Raw genomic sequence first — 22,458 nt, forward strand, 5'->3', positions numbered from 1 at the left:
CGGTCTTTCACATGATGGTGGAGGGCTGGGATGGCTTTGCGAGAGAAGAAGTGGTGACTGGGTAGGTCATAGCGTGGTACTGCATAGGCCATGAGTTCGCGGAAAGCTGTGCTTTCCACCAACCGAAAGGGCATCATCTCAAACGAGATTAGTTTGGCAATGTGGGCGTTCAAACCCAGTGTACGCGGATGAGAGACTGAGTACTTTCTTGACCTACTCATAGTGTCTGGGAGGGTGAGCTGGACTTGAGAGCTGCATATGGTGGAAGTAGCGGTGGACAGGGCGGACTGAGAGAGGGTTGATGATGGTGATGGAGTTGGTGTTCTTTCTGATGGCCTAGAATCAGTCTTTCGTTGATATAACAGTGGGATTCCCTGACTGCTGTGGTCTTGCAACGACACCTCAACATTTGCTGCTGTGCTAACCGGTGGGCTTACAGTGGGGGAAACAATGTAGCGTTGCTGACTACCTTCGTTGTGATCAGTTGCACATGTGGCACTTGAGGTTTGGTGTTGTGTCCACGCTTGCAAGTGCATGCTGGTTAAATGTCTAAGCATGCAACTGGTATTCAAATTTTTCAGATTTTTCCCTCGGCTAAAGGTCTTTGCGCACTTCTTACAGATAACCTTGGCCTGATCATGAGGATTTTGTTCAAAAAAGTGCCACACTGCACTCTTCCTACTTTGGCAGACATTTTGCGGCCTAGCACGCTGTGATCTTTTGACCCTCTGGACAAGCTGTCCAGCATGTTTGGAACCTGTCTTTGGAGTGCTCCGGGCCTGCCAGATAACAGCTGTTGCGATGTCGATGTCTGCTGTGGATGCTCCTCATCTGAGCTATTGGAAGCAGCACCCTCTTCCCCCAATGGATGCCAATCTGGGTCAACAACTGGGTCATCCATCACCTCCTCTTCTATGTCATGTGCACCTTCCTCTGTGTCACCGTGTATGGTGGTATAGTGTGCGGGAAGGGGCACCTGAGTCTCATCAGGGTCAGAATCTGGCTCTGTACACTGCGAGGACAATGTAGTGCTCTGAGTGAATGTACCAGCAGAATCATCCATCAGCGGCTGTGCATCAGTGCACTCCATGTCAGATTCATCTTGGCCTGGGTAATTCACCATTTCACTTGATAATCCAGGCATGGTATGTGAAAACAGCTCCATGGAGTAATCAGTAGAATGGCCTGCGTCATCCTTCAATCTTGGTTGGGGTGAAGGACACAAGGAAAGGTGTGGTTCATGAACATGAGCCTCCAATGACGACTCAGTGCTTTTACTTTTTACAACTGAAGAAGAGGAGGCGATAGAGCTGGAGGCTGAGTCAGCAATGTAAGACAAAACTTTTTCCTGATGCTCTGGCTTTAAAAGCGGTTTGCCAACTCCTAGAAAACTAAGCCTTCGAGGCCTTATGTAGCCAGACGATGACGCAGGGTCAGCACCTCCTGCATTCGGTCCTATTTTGCTCTTGCCACTACCATCAGATCCACCACCAACACCATCATTACCAGCTGCCAACCCCCGCCCAATTCCACGGCCTCTTCCACCAGCCTTCCTCATTTTTGGTAGAAATGTAGACAAAATCCAACAAACTATATAGTAATGTAAAACAAGGTACAAGGTGTCTATAGGACAGGGGAGATTTTGAATTTCTGCAGACACTTGTGGACACTGGACACTTTTGGATTGTGTTAGGCCCACTGATATCTGAGCGCTATGTGACAGGCTCGATGGCACAGCTGTGACCAAAGTGACTAGAGGATAAGGGAGATTTTGAATCTCTGCACACACTTTTGGACACTGGACACTTTTGGATTGTGTGAGGCCCACTGATATCTGAGCGCTATGTGACAGGCTCGATGGCACAGCTGTGACCAAAGTGACTAGAGGATAAGGGAGATTTTGAATCTCTGCACACACTTTTGGACACTGGACACTTTTGGATTGTGTGAGGCCCACTGATATCTGAGCGCTATATGACAGGCTCGATGGCACAGCTGTGACCAAAGTGACTAGAGGATAAGGGAGATTTTGAATCTCTGCACACACTTTTGGACACTGGACACTTTTGGATTGTGTGAGGCCCACTGATATCTGAGCGCTATGTGACAGGCTCGATGGCACAGCTGTGACCAAAGTGACTAGAGGATAAGGGAGATTTTGAATCTCTGCACACACTTTTGGACACTGGACACTTTTGGATTGTGTGAGGCCCACTGATATCTGAGCGCTATGTGACAGGCTCGATGGCACAGCTGTGACCAAAGTGACTAGAGGATAAGGGAGATTTTGAATCTCTGCACACACTTTTGGACACTGGACACTTTTGGATTGTGTGAGGCCCACTGATATCTGAGCGCTATGTGACAGGCTCGATGGCACAGCTGTGACCAAAGTGACTAGAGGATAAGGGAGATTTTGAATCTCTGCACACACTTTTGGACACTGGATGGACACTTTTGGATTGTGTGAGGCCCACTGATATCTGAGCGCTATGTGACAGGCTCGATGGCACAGCTGTGACCAAAGTGACTAGAGGATAAGGGAGATTTTGAATCTCTGCACACACTTTTGGACACTGGACACTTTTGGATTGTGTGAGGCCCAATGAATATCTGAGCGCTATGTGACAGGCTCGATGGCACAGCTGTGACAAAAGTGACTAGAGGATAAGGGAGATTGGATTTCTTTTAAAAAAGCAGTTTGCGGAGCAGTGGGTAAACAGCAATGCAGGAATGTCAGGAAGCCTTAGAAGGCAGCCCAACAACCAACACCACTGATACACCACTATATAGCTTCCCCTTGCACTGCACACACAGTGACTGGTGTGTTGTGCAGGCCAAATTGCTAGCAGCAGAAGCAGTTTTTTTTTCTTCTCAGCAGGACAAAAAAAAAAAATTGGGATTGCTTTTAAAAAAGCAGTTTGCGGAGCAGTGGGTAAACAGCAATGCAGGAATGTCAGGAAGCCTTAGAAGGCAGCCCAACAACCAACACCACTGATACACCACTATATAGCCTCCCCTTGCACTGCACACACAGTGACTGGTGTGTTGTGCAGGCCAAATCGCTAGCAGCAGAAGCAGTTTTTTTGTCTTCTTCCCTGCCTAACGCTCTCCCTACAGAATCAGCAGCAACCTCTCCCTATACTAAGATCAGCAGAAGTAAGATGGCGGTCGGCATGCACGCCCTTTTATACCCCCTGTGACGCCCACCAAAGCAAGCCAATCACTTGCATGCCCTTCTGAAAGATGGTGGTGACCCGTGCCTATGTCATCACGTTGCCCACAGTGTCCGTGGATCCTGATTGGCTGAAAAAGAGCGCAAAACAAACTTTTGAAACGCGACTTTGGCGCGTAAGTCGCCGACCTCGTGGCCGACCTCATCCTAGGGTCGGGTTTCGTTTCATGAAACCCGACTTTGCCAAAAGTCGGCGACTTTTGAATTTTTTCGACCCGTTTCGCTCAACTCTATGTGCCAGTAATCTGGACCCAGCGGACGCCTGTCTCTAGGGAGTCGATGCTGAGTATACGTTCTCTATGGGGCAAGGTGCTTCTGCCTTGTGGTAAGGACCAGAGTCCGGAGAGTATATTTGTTAGCACTTTTGTTCTGGGCAGCACGGACTTTCAACCACCATATTCCTCATTCATTGCAGGGTCTTCCTTGACACATTCACAGCATGAAAAAGGAAAAGGTTACCAGCTCACCTGTTCATTCACAGCACGTTTGCTTATATTCGTGAATGCGTCAAGGAAGACCCTGTAATTCATGTTGTCTATGTATTTGAGTATTTTAAGTGTTTAAATTAAAAGTTATGTTTTAATTATTCCACCATTTGCTACTTGTATATATCATTCTTTATTGATGTTGTGCAACTATATCCAGCTTCAGTATTATATCATGCCATTTCTCACCCTCCTGAATGTGGATCAGGGTGTCGGGGCTCCGTATGAAGACGAGACACGCTCAGTAAATCTTCTAGAAATGTTGCCCTCTGGGAGATTTTGGGAGGCTTTTTTGGCACTTGGAAGATTTTCTAAAACTTTTCTAAAGTCTGGACAGTATCTTTTTTTTTTGCTTCCGAGAGCCTCCTTTTTGTTCCAATAGAGTTGGCAAGTGTTGCATTACCTAAATATCTAATTTCTGAGTCCGGCCAGTACCAGAGCCAAGGACGTGCCGCGTAGATATCGGTTCCAAACCACTGTAACCCTAAATTATATTAATTTCCTCTATAACAAGTGTGTGATGAGAGACAGAGCTGTTGAGCCTCTGAAGAGGAGTCTCAGGTTGCAGGGAATAACAATTCCACCCTCTTCTCCACATGGAAGGCCGGATGCACCTCCTCTACAACACATTGTTAGGAGAGCCTGCCTCCCTCACCAGCATGGGGCACAGACTGGACAAGTGGCTTTTCTCACTTATCAGTGCTCTGATTGGAAATTGCTGATTGCACAGAAGTCAGGTAAGAAGGCAGTGCTATCCCATAATGGGAGGGATGGCATGGTGTCACCTGGGCGTGTGGCACAACACTTATCCTATATATAAGTGCTCAGAGCATCCTTTCTCTATTCTCTCATCCTTTCCCTTCCTGACAACTCTTCCACCGGATTATCAGGTGAGTCACATTTTAGTTCTTGTATGTGGTGTCACTTAATTACTCTTACAGTCATGTCAGTTTATTTTCCTTGTCCAGGACTTCGGCTGCTTGTATACAGCAATAATGGACCTGTATAACTTTACCTGTTTTAATTTTCCATGATGCTTTTCACATTTCTCATGGTATATAGTATTGAGCTGTGATTTGTACCGCTCCACCTGGAAGTTGCCGCAGCGTCACATGCGGCAGATCACTGCGTCACGTTGTAAAGTAATGTCGCGCTGCGGAGATTTATTTTATTGTTCTTTTTTTATGAAAATTTCACTAATATTTCTAAAAAAATTTTATTGCATTTTCCACTTATATTATTATTTTTTAGTTTTACATACCTGTCCCCTAAAATATTTTAAATACACATAGCAGAACCAACCTTTTCATTGAACTTCTGTCTGACACTTTTATGCATTTTTAGGCAGTTTTTATAGTGTTTTTTTTGCATTTTTACAGTGTTACAGCCAGTTGTATGTCAATAGCAAACTACTGAATGCAATAAGTGCTATGTATATGTGGTGATTTTTTTTGCAGCAGATTTTTTGCACAAAAAATACAGGGTTTATGCTAAATCGGAAAATTGACTTACTTTCAAAAAAAAAAGCGCACCCCAAAATTCTGCTAAAAAATCTGTGCACAATGCATTATTTGTGCAATATGATAAAATGCAACCGCATGTCCAACCACTATAATGATTTCATTGTGCGTCGTTACAAAAGGCACAATAAGCTCTGCTACATCTCAGTATACATACAGCATTTGTGCACAGTAGGAGAACAACCAGCATTGTTATTTATTTTTTATCATATTTTTTTTCAAATTCTCAAGATGGGCATGTAAATGATTCTAGAAGACTTTATTTGTCCCACTCGAATCCAGTGAAGCATCTTATAACAAGACGGTCTCCTATTCCACATTCCGGCTGCTCATCGGAGCACCTTACGACTCCACGTTTTCATTTAATCTACATTTTTTTGGAGACTTTTCACTATCCTGTTGGGTACAGGAGATCACTTACCGGGAAGATAGACTTCAACTTTTAAACAAAGTATACGAATAAAAGAATTCGCCAAAATTTCTAGATAAAATATCCGGTTCCCATGCTATAGTAAGAACGGTATGACACATCATATATAAATATCAGCTCATCAGATTCACATACATTCCCAAATATCCTATAGAATTGATCTTGCATTGGTGTAATGTCAGAGTTGAATCATATTAATAACTTAATTATTACTTTCCAGTAATTGTCCACAGCTAGAAACATGGAGAAAAAGGTACTTGGTAATGGTTGGATATGGTGGAGGACATCTGGGCAAAGCTTTTCCGTTTTCTTGGCTTTCTGCTTGGAGGGTCTCATTATACTGCTGCACTTTATTCTTTTTTTTTAATTAATACAGTCATATGTAAAAGTTTGGGCACCCCTATTAATGTTAACCTTTTTTCTTTATAACAATTTTGGTTTTTGCAACAGCTATTTCAGTTTTATATATCTAATAACTGATGGACTCAGTTATATTTCTGGATTCAAATGAGGTTTATTGTACTAACAGAAAATGTGCAATCTGCATTTAAACAAAATTTGACCGGTGCAAAAGTATGGGCACCCTTATCATTTTCTTGATTTGAACACTCCTAACTACTTTTTACTGACTTCCTGAAGCACTAAATTGGTTTTGTAACCTCATTGAGCTTTGAACTTCATAGCCAGGTGTATCAAATCATGAGAAAAGGTATTTAAGGTGGCCACTTGCAAGTAGTTCTCCTATTTGATTCTCCTATGAAGAGTGGCATCATGGGCTCCTCAAAACAACTCTCAAATGATCTGAAAACAAAGATTATTCAACATAGCTTTTCAGGGGAAGGATACAAAAAGTTGTCTCAGAGATTTAACCTGTCAGTTTCCACTGTGAGGAACATAGTAAGGAAATGGAAGAACACAGGTACAGTTCTTGTTAAGCCCAGAAGTGGCAGGCCAAGAAAAATATCAGAAAGGCAGAGAAGAAGAATGGTGAGAACAGTCAAGGACAATCCACAGACCACCTCCAAAGACCTGCAGCAGCATCTTGCTGCAGATGGTGTCACTGTGCATCGGTCAACAATACAGCGCATGCATAACGCCTTTTTGTATGACCAAACAACTCAATCTTTGTTTCATCAGTCCACAGGACCTTCTTCCAACATGTAACTGGCTTGTCCAAATGTGCTTTTGCATACCTCAGGCGACTCTGCTTGTGGCGTGCTTGCAGAAACGGCTTCTTTCGCATCACTCTCCGATACAGCTTCTCCTTGTGCAAAGTGCGATTCTCACACGAGTTATACGGCAGTCTGACTCAGCCCTTAGAATGATTATGGGTTGTTTTCTAATTGTCTTCACAAGTGCACTGCTTCCTGAATTACTGCTTTCCTGGAGGGGCGCCGTACTACTGAAGGACTGACAGGCTGGCGTCACACTTGCAAGAAACTCGCACGAGCCTCGCGTCTCAATACCCGACACTCGGACCGGAGCGCTCAGCTGCATAGAAATACATGCCGCCACACACTCCGGTCCCAAGTGCCGGCGGCAGTGCCGGGTATTGAGACGCGAGACTCGTGCGAGTTTCTCGCAAGTGTGACCCTGGCCTTAGGGAAAGTTGCATGGTTGCGCCTCTGGTCCTAAACTGTGCGCGCTCCGAAGCTTAGAGTCGCACAGAGGCAGTGAAGCTGGCCAGATCCAGAGATCCATCTAAGTTTAGAGCAGCGCTTGCAAGTTCCAATACAAGGAGCTTGTAAGCGTTGTACTCCCTGCTAAGGAGAGGAGCCACCCATGATAAACTGCCGCAATGGTCAGTAATCTAGTAAGCAGTAAGCAATGTCTCCATTCTACAGAATTTTTTAAAAAAAGTCAATTGTAAAGTTGCTTGTTTATTACAATTTTACCCTATTTATGAATTTGTTATTAACCCTTTAACCAACGTTAACTATTCCTCAAGTATTTCTAGTCATGGACTTATGCTAAACTGATCCTGCAGTTTTTTTTATCTGAAGTGAGTAGTATCAATATGTCTGGCAGCCACTTATCTTTCTCCATCTCCGCTGACTCTTCCATACACAGTAGCGTTCGTTTGGCCGAGTGGTCCTGTGTTCTCTATGAGAAAGCCGGCAACTGTCATGTCGGCTGGCAAGCTTATATCTGGGATAAGAGTGCGATCAAAATTGGACACGGATGATCAACATTTTGTCAGGAATACCGCACTGCACTTGCTCACTGAGCCAGTGCGCGTGTCCTGACTACAAAAACAGTGCTCAAAGATACCTGTGGAGCAGGGCAGCAGCGGTGACGATGCGTGCTTCAGACTATCAGGACCTGAAGCACGTGACTGCTGGGGGCGTGGCCTAAGCTTCACAGAGCTAGAAGCTGCAGGGAAACTCCTAGAAAAGTAACTACGGGACAAGATACCAAGGGGCAAAGACAGAGACAGAAACCAGATTAAGCCGGGGTCAAAGCACGAGATAGCAGGACAGTACCAAAGGGTTAGACAGAGCGAATAGTCAGGATGTAGCAATAGATCAGAAAACCAGAACGGGCAATAGACGGTACAATAGGGACAAACTGTAGCAGAGTAACAATAGCCAAGCCAGGAGGTCAGAACCGGAGAAGACAATAGTACCAAAACGAGAGACGGAGTACAGAGTGAGGAAACAGACCGGGTCATACACGGGAAGCTAACAAGCAATGCAGTATACACGCACACCAGGGGGGTCAGATACACAGCCAGAATAACAGTATAGCTGACAGGAAATCCTAGTCTGGAGTGAGTATAAATACCCCTCCCAGATCCAAAGAGAGGCTGGCAAAAGTTAACCCTGTGAGAACAGGACATTAACCATGTCCTAACCATGACACATTTCTCCCGATCATCAGCCGGCCAGTGACCCGTTGATATAGTTGGGTTCAGTCGACATTAGTCTAATGTGTATGGGAGCCTCTTGGTATCTGAATTTGTTGGTTTGCAGACGGTCCAGCCTTGGAGTGGGATCTATTCATTGTTCTGAATACACTACATGCTTTGAATCATCGGTGCCAAGATTATGCACAATTGATTTATAGACCATGAAGGTAATTATTAATATCTTGCCCGGCAGGTTAAGTTAGATAGTCTAGTTGGAGATGGCGCAGGTTATAATTAAAACAATAGGAGAATGTATGCGTTGATGTATCTTGGCGCGGTTCTCTGAGTGATTCCCACCCTTTTAATGTAATTTATCCCAGTAATAGTATATGTACATAAAGGCACATTACAATACTTCTCATTGTCACATAGTCCACATCAATGGCGGGCACGGACGGAGGAGGGCGCTAAACAGGAACAGCACGTGGCATCCTTACTATCCAAAAGTGAATTTATCCGATGGAAGATTACCATCACCATGGCTTTAGAAAATCCTTCCCCGCTTTATTAACTGAATTGCAATGCCTTTCCAGCTTATAAAGTGCTGGCGTATTGCGAGGATATGTCATCACTTTATGATTGATGAGGCTCTGATGAAGAAACCAGAGACAGCAGAGATAGCAGAGTGGCGTCCTGGCATCTGCTGCATTGGGAAAAAAGGTGCAAATTACTAGTGAGCAGCAAAAGATTCACCAGACCCCATCATGCCGGCCTACAAATCACAAGATGCAGGGAATCCCGATAGGAAGGAGCAGGTTCACAGGGCTGTGGTTCAGTGGACACTACTGGTTTTGCTGCCGGGGTCTGATGTATCTTTTTGCTCAGCTCTAGAGGAGAGATATCTGTTTACATGAGACTAGATGCTGGAATGGGCTAAAGGGGGTGATATTTGCATGGGACTGTAGGCTGGTGTTGGCTATAGGTAAATGCAAATGTTACCCCTACATTCACTTACTACATGCAATCTAGAAGACAGTTGAAGAAACTGCACGTTTTAGTTATGGCTGTGCTGCCACCGCTCAGTTATAGGCTCCTCATACAGCTGTCCCTCAACTACTACTAAAGCAAATTTGTAATTTTAGAAGACCTTTTAGAACAAGCTATCCTGTAAGTGTACAGGCTGAATAATGCTATTTCTGATTATTATATGACTTGCATTTTGCTTTTATCACCAGTTTTCCTCTCTGCAGGCCCTGTCTATAACTTTCAGTTGTCACTGAGCTAGTGGGTGGGGACAAGCTGCTATGATGTGTCCCATACACAGCACACACAGACCTGAGATATTCCTGCTCTCTTTTTTTTCTATGTAGCACGTGATGAACATTGCATAGCAGTACTGAGCAGTGTAGCTATGAATTCAGCCCATGCCCATGACATGAAACAATGCCTAGAAATCTGCAGCACCATCTACATATGCCTGTGACTCTCACTTTTCATCTGCCATCCCCTCTCCATATATTTTAATAGGCATGTGTAATTTGCTCCCGCGGTGAGCTGTCTGTCTGTTTTGTTATGCCAAAAATGGATTTTAGTTGTTTTTCAGAGTACATGATATATTCAGAGGCCAGATGGAGGAGTTAAAGTGGCTCATAAGTAGAGAATGAAGCATATTTATTTGATGATATATACTACAACGTTTCGGATTTTTGCCTGCACTATTGACATTTGCAAAGTTTTTTGAAACAGCTTTGACCATTTACACATCCAGTTCTATTAAGTCATGGCAACTCTGATTTATAGAATGAGGGGGGGGGATATGTACAAAACTAAAAACAATGAAAAAACTTTTTTTTGTTTTGTCACCTGTTGACGTGGGCCAACATCCCTTTCCATGACACAGGATGAGGGTTTTGGTGCCTCGATATTCTTTTTTACTTTTTCTAAGCATCGTATAGAAAATAGCAAACTGCTTTTCCATGTGCAAGCTGCCCGTCTGTCTGTTCACTATGGAGGATCACCGTCCCAGAAGTCCTACATGTTACATCAGTGTTTTGGTTTTTGTGGTCCTGGTTGGGGTCTTTCTTTATGAAGCAATCCTTTTCAGGGATGACGGCTCTGGTTCCTTGTCATTAGCCATTTTTTTCTGAAATCTATTATTGAGCTAAAATTATACAGCAGTATATCCCTTAATTTCCTAACACAAAATATATATGCTATTGTATAGAAGTAGATAATTCATTGCATCACATCAGTCTAAGAAAACTCCCAACCTGCCACAAGTATAATTTCCTGCCATTACTGGTGATGGGTCGTCTCCTACGCCATTGCTTAAGGTTATGGAGTGGTGAATGGGTTCTTTTGTATGAAAACCTGTGTTCATTTGTGACGATGGTAAATAATTGCTGATGTCTAACCATCTTTTTTTTTACAGACAATGGCTCCTTTCCCCGAATTCCAGCACCGCATCCCAGAAGGTGTGGACAATTCTCCCAAATACACTCCTAATGATGACAATGCAAACCCACCACCTGGTGAGCTTATCGTTAATATTACATTCAGCTTTTATGTTAGCTCTTCATTGTTCTTACTGCATGATTTCTATATTGCAGGACTAAAAACCTAATTTTTCCATTGCATCAACTTTTCAGGACAGGAAATGCAACAGATAAATGCTCGTATGACATTGAAAGATAAACGCCAGATTTTTTTTTTTGCTTATATAATTCAGTATAGGCTATTGTTAAATATTAATGTTATATGCCTTCTGTAAACCAGTTTTAGTTAATGTGTCTGTATTGTCTGCCATCTTGATTGCTTCTTCCCTTACAGTATGGTTACCTTAATGTAGACTACATACTCCATGATGCCTCGATCTCATCACATTGCTTTTGCTCCTATCTAATGATAGTTAGTGGTAGATCAGTGACGTAGAGCTGCTTTCCCTTTGTTTACATAGCAGAGTCACAGTGTATCCTGTGCGATACAGCAGTCTCCGTGTCTCCTGTGCAACATAAATACAGCAGTCTGTGTCTCCTATGTGATATACATATACAGCAGTCTCATTGTATCCTATGTGGTGTATGTATAGCAGAGTCTCATTGCATACTATGTGATGTATACAGCATTCTCAATGTGTACACTGTCTCCCATATGATGTATACAACAAAGTCTCAGTGTATCCTATGTGATGTGCATACAGCAGTCTCAGGGTATGTAATGTGATGTATACAGTAGTTTCATTGTATCTATGTGATGTGTAAACAGCAGTCTCAGTGACTCCTATGTAATGTATATACAGCAGCCTCAGTTTATCCTATGTGATGTATACAGCAGTCTCAGTGTCTCCAATGTGACGTAGACAGCAGTCTTAGTGTATCCTATGTGATGTATATAGCACAGTCTCTGGGTAATGTGTGTAATGTATATAGCACAGTCTCAGTGTATCATATGTGATGTATACAGCAGTCTGAGTGTATCCTATGTGATGTATATACACCAGCCTCGGTGTATCTTGTCTCACCTACTATCATTGCTCTGTTATATGAAGTAGAAATTATATTATCAGATTTATGAATTGTGTAAAAGAAAACCTTCCCCTGCTGCCGATAGTAAGTATTCATATTGCAGGTTTCATTTTTCAAGAGCAGAATACAAAACGAAAGCTGTTCTATGATTGGTTATTATGGGCGGCAAAGACAGTTTCAGGTCTTCACCTAGACCTTTAGCTGCATGGGACTATGTACAGAGGCACAGGGAGGGTGGAGCTAAGTGTAAAGGGGAGGAGTCTGAGTGTCATCAGGAGTGATTTGATAGGTGATGATGTCATCCTGTAGCCAATGACTGATGTCCTGTCTACACATTAGTGCATGTACTGGACTGGTTTGTTAGACTGGAGAACACATGACTCAACTTCCTGTAATAAAGAGTGAAATGAAAAATGTGAAAACTGGAGTATTATATAATAGGCCTGTAATAATTGTTTGTCTATATTTCCTAGAAGACCCACTACCTCCGGCTTACTCCACTGTGTCGTTATACAATGACAAATCAGAAAATCAGGAGATCGACCCATGGGAGATGCCAGAACTTAAGAGTACAGGACCAAAGTGGTCAGGTAGGTCTCACATACAGCACACATACATATATATACACATAACCACCCAAATATATGTACAACTATACGCTCATATGAGCAAAAGTGTAAAATACAGGCTTCTCTTTCAGTCCCATTGCTCTCTGTGTATAACATCCATCCCCTCGCCATGCTTTCTGCCTTCACTTACATTTGTAAAAAATTGCTCATTCTAAAGAGCAAATTCAGCTCCTCTCATCCAATGTGAGTTTTTGACGTCACAAATGCTCTTCTAGAAAAGTAAAACATTTCCATAAACACCTCCAAAAGTCTTGTAGAAAACCTTCCCAGAAGAGCAGAAGCTGTTACTCCATATTAATATGTATGGGTTTAGAGTGAGAGGCCATAAAAGCTCCTGTAGTAGAAATGTGGAGGTGTTCCAATGTCCTTTAAGTGGTATTTCTCCATTACTATATACACACAGAATTATATCTACACATTTATCGATATGAGAACTAAAAGGAAATTTTGTTCCCCAGAACTGACCACAAAGCAACGCATCCTATCCGTTCTGAAGTCAATCACAAAATTTGTCCTCTTGTTGACTTTGTTGTATTTCTTTGTTTGCTCCTTGGACGTGTTGAGCTCGGCCTTCCAACTGGTCGGAGGTAAGAGATTGTTGCCGATTTCCTTATTTTCACCAATATTGGTTTTGGTATAATCGTATAAGCTGTGGTTATCACACGCCTAAGACTTACCATATATGTTTCTCAGAAACACTTGGATTACGTGGCCAGAGAGCTGGTGACATAAGATGGACAATTCACCTATATTCTTTACTAACCTAAAATTGCCTCATTCTAGGAAAGGCCGCGGGAGATATTTTCAAGAACCACTCGGTACTGTCCAATCCTGTTGCTGGTCTGGTGATTGGCGTTCTGGTGACCGTTCTTGTGCAGAGCTCAAGTACTTCATCATCTATTATCGTCAGCATGGTGTCATCTGGGCGTAAGTATACCTTGTATGATATAATTGTATAACGGGAAATTCTAACCTGCCACAGTACAAATGTTATTTTCAGTGGTCGTTCATGTTATATCAGACTTGGATGAGAAGATACCGTAACTAAAAATCTCCCAAATAATGATTCCATGTTTGCTTATATTTATTTGCATACCAATACAGTACAGAGGTCGCAATGCCACCGATTGATCAGGCACATAGAAAATGGTAGTGTAATTGTATAATGCTGCCCTTTTATATTGTTTATAATGAATGTAACAACACTTCCATTGTCCTGGAGATGAGAACAATAATATTGTTTGTATGATTGGTTGTGTTTTGACAGTTCTTACGGTTAGGACGGCCATTCCAATCGTCATGGGAGCCAACATTGGCACATCAGTCACAAATACCATTGTGGCTTTGATGCAGTCTGGTGACCGGAATGAATTCAGAAGGTACAGTGCCTGCTCTTATTATGTCAATTAAGAAACTGAGGGAGCAATGAAGTGCGAACAGTCCTTCCCTGTAGTAGACAAAATTATATCCAACCATGCTTGTGCATTATTTTTTTTTTAACATTGAAGTAGTTTCCCCGGTTGTGATCTATTTGAGCCAATATCTCAAAAGAAAAGTATCCTTAATAGATATAACTAAATTTTCTTTGCATAAAACCAGATGCAGATACAATAGTCCATACCTCCTATGTTTTTTTTTTGTTACTTATTTATGCAGTTTCAGTCCTTTGAAAACCAAATACAGGGACGCACCCTGAGAACCAAACTGAGTATATACCGTAATCATATAGATGCCAGAACGTTCATTTTCAGAAGCAAAATTTATCATATTATTGACAATGAAACCTATAAATCCATGATGAAAAGGAATCTGAACAATAGAAACAAGTATTGTGGGGTGGGAGTATGGCTAAAAAGCATAGTACAAAGAGACTACAAAGAAAGCAATTATAAAGAAAACATAGTAAAGCACAAAATAGCTCAAACTATAAAGAAATATTTAAAAATGAGAAAAACAAAAAACGCGTCTAGACATCGCATGAAGAATAACCTAGTGCAGGGAATGTAGATATGACTGCAAAGTATACGAAGTGATAAAAAGAAAAGGAGCATTTATGCTGCTCGATTATCGTGAATGCGACTTCCTATGAAGGCTTGTTTATGACAATTCTGTAATCTAAACAGGCTGCCGATCACCAGGAAAATGCTTTTTCTTTGGGTGAAATGATCTTTTAGTTGGTGCAACAGATCTTTGTTCTTGGCAGCACATCGTCCTGTGTAAACAGGAACTTGTGCTGCCGAAAACAACAGCAGTCTATGCGCACTGAACAGTCTATTAAATACGTACCACCTGTGTAAACACTGGATAGGCTATTAACCGATCAGTAGGTGTAAACGGATCTTACATGTCCTTGATTCTTGTACAATAAGTGACCAAATGAAGGGGTCTCTATTATGACCAGAATATTGGATAACTGATAATTGATAGGGAATGTGTTCCTGATCCTCGCATGGATCGCACATGGTCTCAAGAACTTGGCCACGATGAGCTGGATAGATTGGCAAGTTGCAAGTCTAAAGATATGAAGATAGGCCAAGCACAGCGCTGTGTGTGTCACTCTCTTTGTCAGTGCCATAGACATAGAATGAACAAGTCGCATGCGTGACTCCTGCTGACCTTGGTCTGTCTGCCAGGACAGAATGAATGGATCGCAGGGACACAACTCTGGCAATAAGTGAGTGTTCACGTGGTGGGACCCAACAGAAAACAATCATTGGAGGAGAACTTTGCATTATTGCACATCACAATTCATCATATGGCAGCATACAGAGTGCTAAGACCTTCATGGTACAGAGCTGCCGGGAACGCCCTGTGCATGAGGCCGCATTGTAATTAATGTAAATCACCCTCATTTACCTCATTTCTAAAGCCTTATAAACGTTGTTTCCTTTTACAGGGCATTTGCAGGAGCAACAGTGCACGATTTCTTCAACTGGCTCTCGGTGCTGGTTCTATTGCCTATTGAAATAGCATCAGGATATTTGTTCCACCTCACCAACGCTATTGTGGAGTCTTTCAATATTGAGTCAGGGGAAGATGCCCCAGATATGTTAAAAGTTATCACAGAGCCCCTCACCAAAGGAATTATTCAGGTTTGGGCATTAACTTTTAAATGGACACCTTTGTTCTTTTTTTTAAATGCGTGTATTTTTGGCTAAACATAATTTGTGCAATTAGGTTTCATTAAAGTATTGCAAACATTTGTCATTTCCTGCCTGCATTTATTCCCATGCATTGCAAGCTGCTCAGTCCAGATGAGTGAGAATCCAGAAAGTGAGCTCCCTGACAGCTCGGTCTGTCTCCTTTATGATATCCAGAACACAAATCTAAGCTTATACTTTTACAACCAAATAAAACAAACTTAAAGCTCCATAAGTGTGTGATATACTGAGAGAAGGGTTACAAACTGAGCTTTCCGATTGTTCATCTGATTGATTTCATACAGAACAGGACTGAGCAGCCTGCAGTGAATGAAAATACATGCAGGCAGCAAAAAACAAATGGTTGAAAATTTTTCAGCAAACTAAATCACAAAAATTATTATTAGCCAAAAAATATCATTTATAGACATAAGGGGCCAATTTATTAAGGTGCTTATGCCAGAAATCTAGTGTAAACACCTTAAGTTGCAATATTTTTGTGCATCTCAGAAGTTGCTATAAAAATTTTAGAAAGTAATTGCAGTCATGTATCTGATTACATGGCAATGGGTTCTGTGATTATGAAAATAAATCAGTGGATGACGATCAACTACCGTGTAGCAAATTAATAAAACATCTACTTTAAGTCATTGCATTTTAAGCATACCGCCATCAGTGATGCGTTTCACACTAATCAGTTCTTACTCATAGTTTACACATAGAGGATACAATTCTTTGTGTCTTTTAATAGATACAACGCATTAACAAATCTCTTCTTTATTTCAGCTTGATAAAAATGTCATTCAGCAAATAGCTAACGGTGACCCTGATGCTCAAAATAAGAGTCTGATCAAGAGAGAATGTGGATATAAGGTAAAAGCACATCTTGTGATTGTATTATACAGCAGGACATTACCAAACTACCGCCAAGTTTGATAGATCAAGAAATAACGGCTAAAGGCCCCACCACACACACAGCGAGATCGCTGATTTTGTGACGCCACAGCGATCTCGCTAGCGATCCTGTGTGTGGCACACTTCAGCGACCGGCCCCCCCGCCGGGTATTGCTGATCATGCAGGATCGTCCTGGGCCGTTTATTGATTGTCGGTCTCCCGCTGGCCAGCACGCATCGCTGCGGGTGGCAGCGGGAGAGCAACGATCAGCGACGCTGGGAGCTGGTATCCAAAGTAAACAGCGGGTAACTAAGAGCCGCGCAGCTCTTGGATACCCGCTGTTTACATTGGATACCAGTTTGCTGGCCGGTCCTGATCGCTGGAGGGGCTGTCTATGTGACAGCTCACCAGCGATCAGCTAACTATGTCCCAACGATCCCATCCACGTCGGATCGTTGGTGGGATCGCTGGGACATTGATGTGTGCAACGGGGCCTTAAGGCTTCACACATAAGTAGGGATGAGTGCACCCGTAGAAGTTTGGGTTTGTCGAGTTTGGCCGAATTTTAGTCCAAAGTTTGGTTCAGGTACCAGAGCAGTACCAGAACTTGAACCAGAACCTGAACCCCATAGAAGTCAATAGAGACGTTTGTGTTCACTAATCTCTACACTGGTGTTATGTGAAGGTGTAATATGGATGCAATTACCTACAGTGGGTTCAGGGGTGGACTTATCATTGGTGCAACCTGTGCAGCCACACAGGGGCCCGAAAGGTAAGGGGACATTTCTACCTTCAAAGTAAGTGTGACTGCGCATAATGATGAGTTTTGGACTGCAAAGAGCCCATATATTGTTCTAGCACAGGGGCCATCTTCTATCTGTGTCTGCCAGTGAGTGGGAACTATGGGTGCCAATTGTGAGAGAGTGCAATAAAACAACCACTATTAACATGTATATAATGCTTTTATGCAGGAATGGATCAATGCTAGTGTGCCCGGCATAGAGAACTGTACTTTGAGCAGACCCTGCTGGACAGATGAGAACAATATGACCTGGACAGAGGTTATGGAGACTGTAAAGTTCTCCTGTAAGTATTTCTGTCAATTTAATAATTCACGGTTTTAATTAATACTAATGTTTTTTCTTTAATTCTTATGCAAAAAAGCTATAAAAGCTAATACATAATTGAATACTTCACTATTCCAAAGACAGTTGCAGATAATCTGAAAACATTTCACAGCTATTATGCTGTAAGTAAAGGGTTTTTTTGCATTGGAAAAAAGAAGCAAAATAAAAAAAGGAGTTTTCCAAAGTCATTTTTTGATTCTATAGCAGACTTAAAAAGGTTTACTTTAGCCCTGTCTATCCAGTGCTCCCATGAGACCAGTGAGCCCTGTGATTGGCTGTAGTCATGAGAAAAAGACTGGGGGCAAAGGGGCAAGTTAAGCTTGTTTTACTTTTTTTGTAGAGTGAATTTATAGAATAGGAAAAAAAATGAAGGTGGAGAACCCTTAGAATGGTAGTAATAGATGGTAAAAGTAGGTCCAGTAAATTTTGGTTCATGAGGTCTTCTCGTCATTGACATTAACAATAAACAAAACAAATTGCGCTCTGTAGTGCTAAAGCATGTCAATGTGAAATATATGAAATATGAACAACAATACGGCTTCTGGATACTAGGAAAAAATGAGACGCTTAGCATATAATTTGTCCAATTCCTGCCTGCCCATCAACCAACGACAAGATGGTCTAAAAACTGATGGGTCCTAATGTGTCTAATGTGAATACCTCTCTAAGACTGAAGTCTGAATTCCTGGGTAGATGTGAACACCTCTCATTGAGACCTCAAAAGGTTCATTCTGCTCATGTGAAATCTGTAAAACTAGCTCATTTTCACATCATAGAATGAAACATTCAACATAATGTTGGAAGGATAAGAAGAACCCGATGTTTTAACTCTTCCTTTATATTTTGTTTTCCAGGCTCCCACTTATTTGCTAACACTAACCTCCCAGATCTGGCAGTAGGACTCATCCTGTTGGCGCTGTCATTGTTCATGCTTTGTATGTGTCTTATTTTGATCGTCAAGCTTCTAAACTCAATGCTAAAAGGACAAGTATCTGTTGTGATCAAGAAGATCCTTAATACTGGTAACTATCAGTAACACTGCATTCATGTCAATTACCTCTCTGGCTAACAGATGTAGACGTTGTCTCGATGTACAGTAATGTCTGGTTCTATCATTTCTTACATGTCCTCTCTTTTTTTTCTGAAGACTTCCCCTTCCCATTCTCATGGTTGACTGGATACTTGGCAATGTTGGTTGGTGCAGGAATGACATTCATTGTTCAGAGCAGCTCAGTCTTCACTTCCGCACTCACTCCACTCATCGGTAAGAAGCACGTATGATTGTGAGAAGTCATCACTTATAATTTTACTGGTCATGCTTCCTGATATATTTTGACTCTTGCATCTTATAGGTATTGGAGTGATAAGCATTGAGCGGGCCTATCCATTGACACTTGGGTCTAACATTGGAACTACAACTACAGCACTGTTGGCTGCACTGGCTAGTCCGGGGGAGACCCTCCAAAACTCTGTACAGGTGCGTGTTATACTGATGTCTACTCTAGAATGTGATACTTAAAGACATGATAAACCTTAAAGGATCTGCCATGGAGATCAGCGGATTGCTGTGTGCTTAACTCTTGTCCTACCTAGAAAACAGTTAATTTGCTCAGAAAAGCAATGACTATCCAGACATTCTGTGAGAATGGCTGTCAATATAACAACATGTAATAGAGAAAGACATGGATTGCTCATCGAAATATTATACATTCATATGTTAAGTATTTTCCAAAACTGAATAAGACATTCTTAGATAACATTTTGATCACAATGTATAAGCCCACTGAGAGGTTTGATGTGTCATGGCAGTAGGCCTATAAATTCTGATCAAAATGTTAACTAAGAACCTCATATTCAGTTTTGTACATCTTTTTTCATTGTATAATATTTGAATCTGCAGTCCAGTTTATTGAGTACAGTTATGAATGGCGGTTCAAGGAAACCATGGGCAGTACGAATTCCAGAGGGACCCTGTGATATGGTCACTAGAGTTGAGCAAGAAGGTTCTCACTGCCTCAGTCCATCATCCAGACCAGTAGTTCATGGTAGCTGGACCACGGCAGTCTTCAATTCTGTGGTCGGGATCTTTAGCCCCTCATGCTGGGTGCCACTGACAATTACTGGGCCCTGTGATGCCATGATGTTGTGGTGCAAATCATGATGACCTGTGAGGCCTATTGATTAGTGAATTTATGGCTCAACTCTAATGGCTGCCCAGGATATTAAAATTATTATGGGGTCAAAAGAAACATAACTTAAACTCACTTGGTAAAGCTATTGTTGCTCCATTGCCAAGACTCCGATGGTCTCACCAGTTTTGGTCACGTTGACCATGAACACGGATTGTCATCTTTGTTGAGGCCAGTGATTGGATGCCCAAACTTATCAAGCCGGTCATCTGTAGGTAATAAAGCTTCTTCTTGCCTATCTAATCCTTATGATCTGGTCATGAGCATGCCATTATTGACCAGATCATACAGTGAGGCTGAGCTGTTAACATAAAGTGTCTTCTCATAGACTTAGTGTGTTACTTTTATTTAAACACATTTTTTCATTTTTTTTTGCAGATTGCATTATGTCACTTTTTCTTCAACATATCTGGGATACTTATTTGGTATCCCATCCCCTTCATGAGGTTACCAATTCAATTGGCCAAAAGCCTGGGGAACAAGACAGCTAAATACCGATGGTTTGCTGTTGTCTACCTGGTCATGTGCTTCTTCCTGTTGCCCTTGGCTGTCTTTGGCTTGTCCATTGCCGGGTGGCAGGTTCTGGTGGGGGTTGCTGTTCCAATCGTGTTCATAATTATTGTTGTAATTGTCATCAGTTTGTTGCAATCCAAATGCCCCAGGGTGCTACCAGATTTCCTAAAAACCTGGGACTTCCTACCCAAGTGGATGCATTCTATGAAGCCTTGGGATCTCTGGATGACCTCCCTCTCGCTGTTTTGTGGTCATTACTGTTGCTGCTGTTGCAAGAAATGTAAGTGCTGCAAGGGTAAAGAAGATGAAGAAGAAGCAATCGATAAGCCCAAGGCTCTGGAGTGTCATGAAAATGTTGTAGATCTGACTGATGAACTCCCATCTCTTGATAACAGAGATCATGGAAAGACTATGAACCTCACCGCCTTGTAAAACAAATTTACGGAGGTTCCGTTATAGGGACTGTGTCAAATCCTTACTCGCTAGAGTTTTGATCAAATGACTATTTATTTAGTGACCTGAGAGGTTCAGTATATCAAGAGCCAAGATCAAGAGTAACATTCTTGTAATGAATTTCTAATCATTGACACTCAATAGACTTAATATGAATGTATGCAAAGAAGATGTATATAGAGTATGATCAATGGGAAACGTCCCAGCATAATGCAGTCTGTGCTCTGTACTGTGTACATATTAATACAGGTCTGTACATCTCATTTAGCCCATGTATATAGATAAAGCCAATGGATATGGATCTAGTGTATATAAATGTAATATATTACATTGTTTCTTATGTATATTTGTAATATAGTTCTGACATGCTCCAATATTAAATAAATATTGTGATCCAGATCTGAAGCATAGTTATCTATTTTTGGTCTTGACACTCCCATCCCCCATAAAAAATATACACCGTTTTTGATGCGCATATCAGTCTAATATGTGCAGGAACTGCCTACTTTTCAGAACTTGGCACCCACTCTGTTTAAGTTAGTGGCTCCTCAAAAATCACTATTCTGCCAGCACTATGGGTGCTGGTACTTCCTTTCTTTCTCTTCCCAGCATACTCTGCTCCAGACTTTGTTTAATGGTTTACCCGATTGGAACTGAATGCCTGACTCTTTGATATGCCTGGATGCAGTTTGACACGAGATCAGAAGAAAAGAGACAAGGATGCAACATCTCTTTCTGTAATCCGTCTCGGCATCTCTGTTGCTAGAGCTAAACTATACTTGACAACAGGCAGTGAACAAAAAGTTTATTCAGATAAAATTTGATTTGATTTTTTATGTGGATTTTGGATCAGAATCTACTTCAAAATCCACATAAAATCGCTTTGAAAAAACCCTTAAAGGGAATCTGTCTGTTTTTTTTTGCGCCCTTATCTGAGATCAGCATGATATAGGCAAAGAAAAGCTGAATCCAATGATGTATCACTTAGAATACTGGGTGCAGCCATTCTGACACAATCAGTGTCCACACCAGGCTCTGAATGTACATTGTCTATAGACAGTGAGCTGCCTATCACAGGAGGGGGCTTATCAGACTAGCATGCTCTCACTGTGTCCCAGCAATGATAAGCTCCTGGTGCTAAAACAATAATTGCAAACAAAACCACAGAGATTGATAAGAGAGGCATTGATGAAATCTGTGTTTTAACCCGTACCTCATGCTGTATTCAGATTACATAGAAAAAACCTGCTTACTGATTCCCTTTAACACAAGGGCGGGGAACATTTTTTCTGCAAAGGACCATTTGGATATTTATACCATCATTTGGGAGGCATACAAAATGATCAATTGAAAATGAGCTTGCTATATTTGGTCAAATAACTCACCCCTAATATAATGGCTGGAACTGCTTCAATTTGATAAGGAGTGTAATATTAAGTGGTATTGATGATGTTGCCACTTGTAAATGAT

General features: G+C 41.8%; 1 protein-coding gene across 5 annotated transcripts; it reads left to right on the forward strand.

Annotated features, from left to right (window-relative positions):
- The first annotated feature begins 4,435 nt into the window (after positions 1-4,435).
- On the forward strand, positions 4,436-21,387 carry SLC34A2 (solute carrier family 34 member 2). 5 transcript variants are annotated; one of them, XM_073574697.1, is made up of 14 exons: positions 4,543-4,610; positions 5,891-5,923; positions 10,950-11,049; positions 12,516-12,632; positions 13,130-13,258; positions 13,455-13,598; positions 13,939-14,050; positions 15,568-15,763; positions 16,598-16,684; positions 17,678-17,792; positions 18,688-18,855; positions 18,981-19,097; positions 19,186-19,310; positions 20,401-21,387. In XM_073574697.1, the coding sequence occupies exons 2-14, from the start codon at positions 5,912-5,914 to the stop codon at positions 20,965-20,967; spliced, it is 1,989 nt and encodes a 662-aa protein (XP_073430798.1). In that variant the 5' UTR covers positions 4,543-4,610; positions 5,891-5,911; the 3' UTR covers positions 20,968-21,387. The 5 variants fall into 5 exon arrangements, with proteins under 5 accessions (XP_073430800.1, XP_073430802.1, XP_073430798.1 ...); XM_073574698.1 differs by having other exon boundaries at positions 12,519-12,632; XM_073574699.1 differs by lacking the exons at positions 4,543-4,610; positions 5,891-5,923 and adding an exon at positions 4,436-4,457.
- Positions 21,388-22,458: the final 1,071 nt, after the last annotated feature.

Source organism: Dendrobates tinctorius, unplaced genomic scaffold, assembly GCF_039654945.1.
Source record: "Dendrobates tinctorius isolate UK_male_01 unplaced genomic scaffold, ASM3965494v1 ptg000039l, whole genome shotgun sequence".
In the NCBI taxonomy this organism is placed as follows: Eukaryota; Metazoa; Chordata; class Amphibia; order Anura; family Dendrobatidae; genus Dendrobates; species Dendrobates tinctorius.